Consider the following 3275-nt stretch of genomic DNA (forward strand, 5'->3'; position numbering starts at 1 on the left):
ATTTAAGGAGCATAAGATCGTTAATTAGTGATTGTTTAGGTGACGATTCTAATTTCAGTACGGCAAATTAGGGCATCTCCTTCCATCTGGCCGGGGCCATTTAAATATTCTCCTTTCTTTTACTATAATCTTAACGTACAATAAATCAGTATAATTCTAATTTATTTACAAGCTCGTGTATACTAAAATGTTGTAATTACATCCCAAAATTAAAGATTTAGCAAATAGGTTATATAATTAAGCAGCTACATTCCGATTATCAATTAATTTATAAGAAATTACTTTGCGCCACTTCATGTATTTTTTTATTACACAGAAACCTCTATAAAAAACCCACTCACACTTCTCCTTCTGTCCATCTTCAAGCTCACACACTCTACTAACTAAGTACTATTTTCATTTTCATCCTTTTTCCTTCATATTTTTTCCAAACATGTCCGGTGTTTGGGTATTCAAGAATGGAGTTGTCCGGCTAGTGGAGAACCCCGGCCACTGCCACGGTGCAACCGGTCGCCGGAAAATGCTAGTACATCTTTCTAGTAATGAAGTAATTACATCATATGCAGTGCTTGAAAGGAAGTTGTATTCTCTTGGATGGGAAAGGTACTATGATGATCCTGACCTTCTTCAGTACCACAAAAGATCCACTGTTCATCTTATTTCTCTCCCTAAGGATTTCAACAGGTTCAAGTCCATGCACATGTATGATATTGTTGTTAAGAATCGCAATGAGTTTGAAGTTAGGGACATGTAATAATCAATTTGAGATTTCCTCAAATTAATGTTTGTTTGATTGATTAGGTTGTTTCTTTTTTTAACTTAATCTTTGCTTTGTGTATTTAGGTTAAAGGAGTGTTTTAGTTTCTTTAGGGTGAGGAAGCTAACTTGTTAAGTGGTGTTATTTGTTTGTAACTTTGATGTTAAATCGTGTGTAAGAGTGAAGTAAAAAAAATAAAATTATGACAATGAAAACTTGGTGTGGTTTGTAAGAATGTATTTCTTTCTTTAGAAAGCTTTTATTTAAATTCGTACTATCCATTAAAATCAATTTTATATGTTAAAGTTGATCGAGCATAATATTCAAGTATATATTATCCATTTAATTTTTATAAGTTAAGACATGGTGTTGCAACCGGGTTGTTGTTGGGATTTTGGTGTAGATGAGGTTTGATTTCATGACCTTTGGGTTAGGTAATGAATAAGAAATGAAGTGACTTTGTTCCACATAGGAAGGAGGAAGAAATTTGTTGGGCACAAATAAAAAAACACTTTACTCTAGCTTAAAGAGTTGGAGAGATGGCATGTCCTCATTTTGTTATTGTCACTCGCTCAGCTTCGATCAAATGATCTGATTGATTGATATATTTTTTGGCTAAAATGTCTTCTTCTTTTTCTTTTAATCTTTGCGCCTTATTTTAAATAAAGTATTTTCCAGTTTAATTCCTCGCGGCTCTTATTTTAAATAAAGTCAATGGCATTTTGTAGTTTATTTCCACACTCCTTTGTCTATGAATTCAGAGACTTTGCCTCATATTTGATATACTGCCAATACTCAAATTCGAACTCTACTTCCCCTTTTCTTCTGAATTATTTTCAAAATTAAAAGTAAGTGTCAAGTGTGATTTGCACCGTTCTTTGAGTTAATTAGCCGAGATTCTGTAATTTGAAATGCCGCTTTACAAAATGTTTTGTTCTATCTTGAGAGGAATTAATCTGAAACCTTGGGGCAATAATGAGTGAGTTAAATTTCTTAAGGACACGGCGTAATTTGAGGGCTCGGGATTAATTTAACGTTACTATTCAATTACGGATTCTGCTCTATTAAATTTGGTTAAGGATACAATAAAATAATAGTTTTGTGAGACAAATTTTAGGTTAAGATTATATTCGATGAGTGTAAAAAGTACTATAAGTCACACTAATTGACAATTTAGAATATTTAAAAGATATCTGAAAAAATAACGGTCAAAGAAAAACTCGTTTGTAACTTGAAATTCGAAAGACAAACACATAAGTGGGATCTAGGGAGTGTCTCGTTTTTCGTAAATAGCTGCCCTTAATAGGATGTCTAGTTCGAGTACTCTTTTGGTAGGATCATTTCACCTCCTAAGTAGGTCCATCCCCAGGAATATGAATTTGGGAAAGTTACATACTAGAAAACATGGAATTAGCTATAGAATTTGTCGGTAATCCCCAACTTGTCAAAAATAATTATAATCGCTAGACATATACACACACACATTAATTTGTACAAAATATGTATATTATGTGTATATGTATATCAAAATACAAAAATTATATATTGACTGACTATTATTTTAATGGACGGTTATACATCGTAAAAGTCTCTATGATTAACCGTGCTAGTGATAAAAAATGCCCAAAAGATAAATTTGGTTATCTGGTTTTATGGATAAAAAACATTAAATGATCAAAGACGGAGGCATAAATGTAATCCATGTTTAACTGGTTTGTCGTTTTGTATCATTAAGAAGGCAGAATCATATATATAGCAAGTTATAAGCTGAGGCAGGCAGAATTATTTGAAAGACATCACATAGGCAGAATTATTTGAAAGACATCACTTTGTCATGCTAATTTTTTACAAGAGATGCTTCAATGGGGATACCAAAGCTAGTGCCAACTTTTATTTAGAATACTGCTTCATATATTCTACTAATGAGGCTTAATTTAATAGCATGAGATATCAAAAAAATCTAAACACTCCTAGATATATTCATATAGGACTATATATTAATTTACGTAATATAGCTCAAATTTATTAGCTTGAAATCTGAAAAAGCAATATCAAGATTCAAACTCCTTTTCCTGTGTTTGACTAGTAGGGCCCACTCGAGCCTTAAATTTGGTTTCTGTCATTCCAAGTTCAGTCATTTTCCACAGTAGTGAATAATTTGTGTACATACCTCGTACAAGGTAACAGAAAAGATAAAGGAAAAAGTTGAATAAAATTTTGGTGTAAAAGGGCATGACTAACAATGATTCACACCGCTCTGCATCATATAGATGCAAAGTTATCACTCCTCTAACTCATTTATCCGATCCAATTTATCGTAATCGATTACTTAACATGTTGGTTAACCGTATTCTACAACACGAAAAAAAATCATTGGCTTATCAAATTATAAAAAGCATAAAACATAAAGATTAGGTAAGTTCCCAATCTGGTAAGAACGGACTAAGAGGGTCAGCTACCCAGCAAACTTTCATAATTAAATGCCGTTATTGTATAGGTAGATCCGATTGTGAAAGAC

General features: G+C 32.5%; 1 protein-coding gene across 1 annotated transcript; it reads left to right on the forward strand.

Annotated features, from left to right (window-relative positions):
* Positions 1-317: 317 nt before the first annotated feature.
* On the forward strand, positions 318-992 carry LOC132032415 (flowering-promoting factor 1-like protein 3). Its single transcript, XM_059422036.1, has one exon. It carries the CDS (start codon positions 434-436, stop codon positions 752-754), a length of 321 nt encoding a protein of 106 aa, XP_059278019.1. The 5' UTR covers positions 318-433; the 3' UTR covers positions 755-992.
* The last annotated feature ends 2283 nt before the right edge of the window (positions 993-3275 follow it).

The sequence above is a fragment of the Lycium ferocissimum genome, chromosome 10 (genome assembly GCF_029784015.1).
Source record: "Lycium ferocissimum isolate CSIRO_LF1 chromosome 10, AGI_CSIRO_Lferr_CH_V1, whole genome shotgun sequence".
Lineage (NCBI taxonomy): Eukaryota > Viridiplantae > Streptophyta > Magnoliopsida > Solanales > Solanaceae > Lycium > Lycium ferocissimum.

Excerpts from the sequence above, each read along its gene's own strand:
- LOC132032415 (XM_059422036.1), top strand. The coding sequence starts at position 434 with ATGTCCGGTGTTTGGGTATTCAAGAATGGAGTTGTCCGGCTAGTGGAG.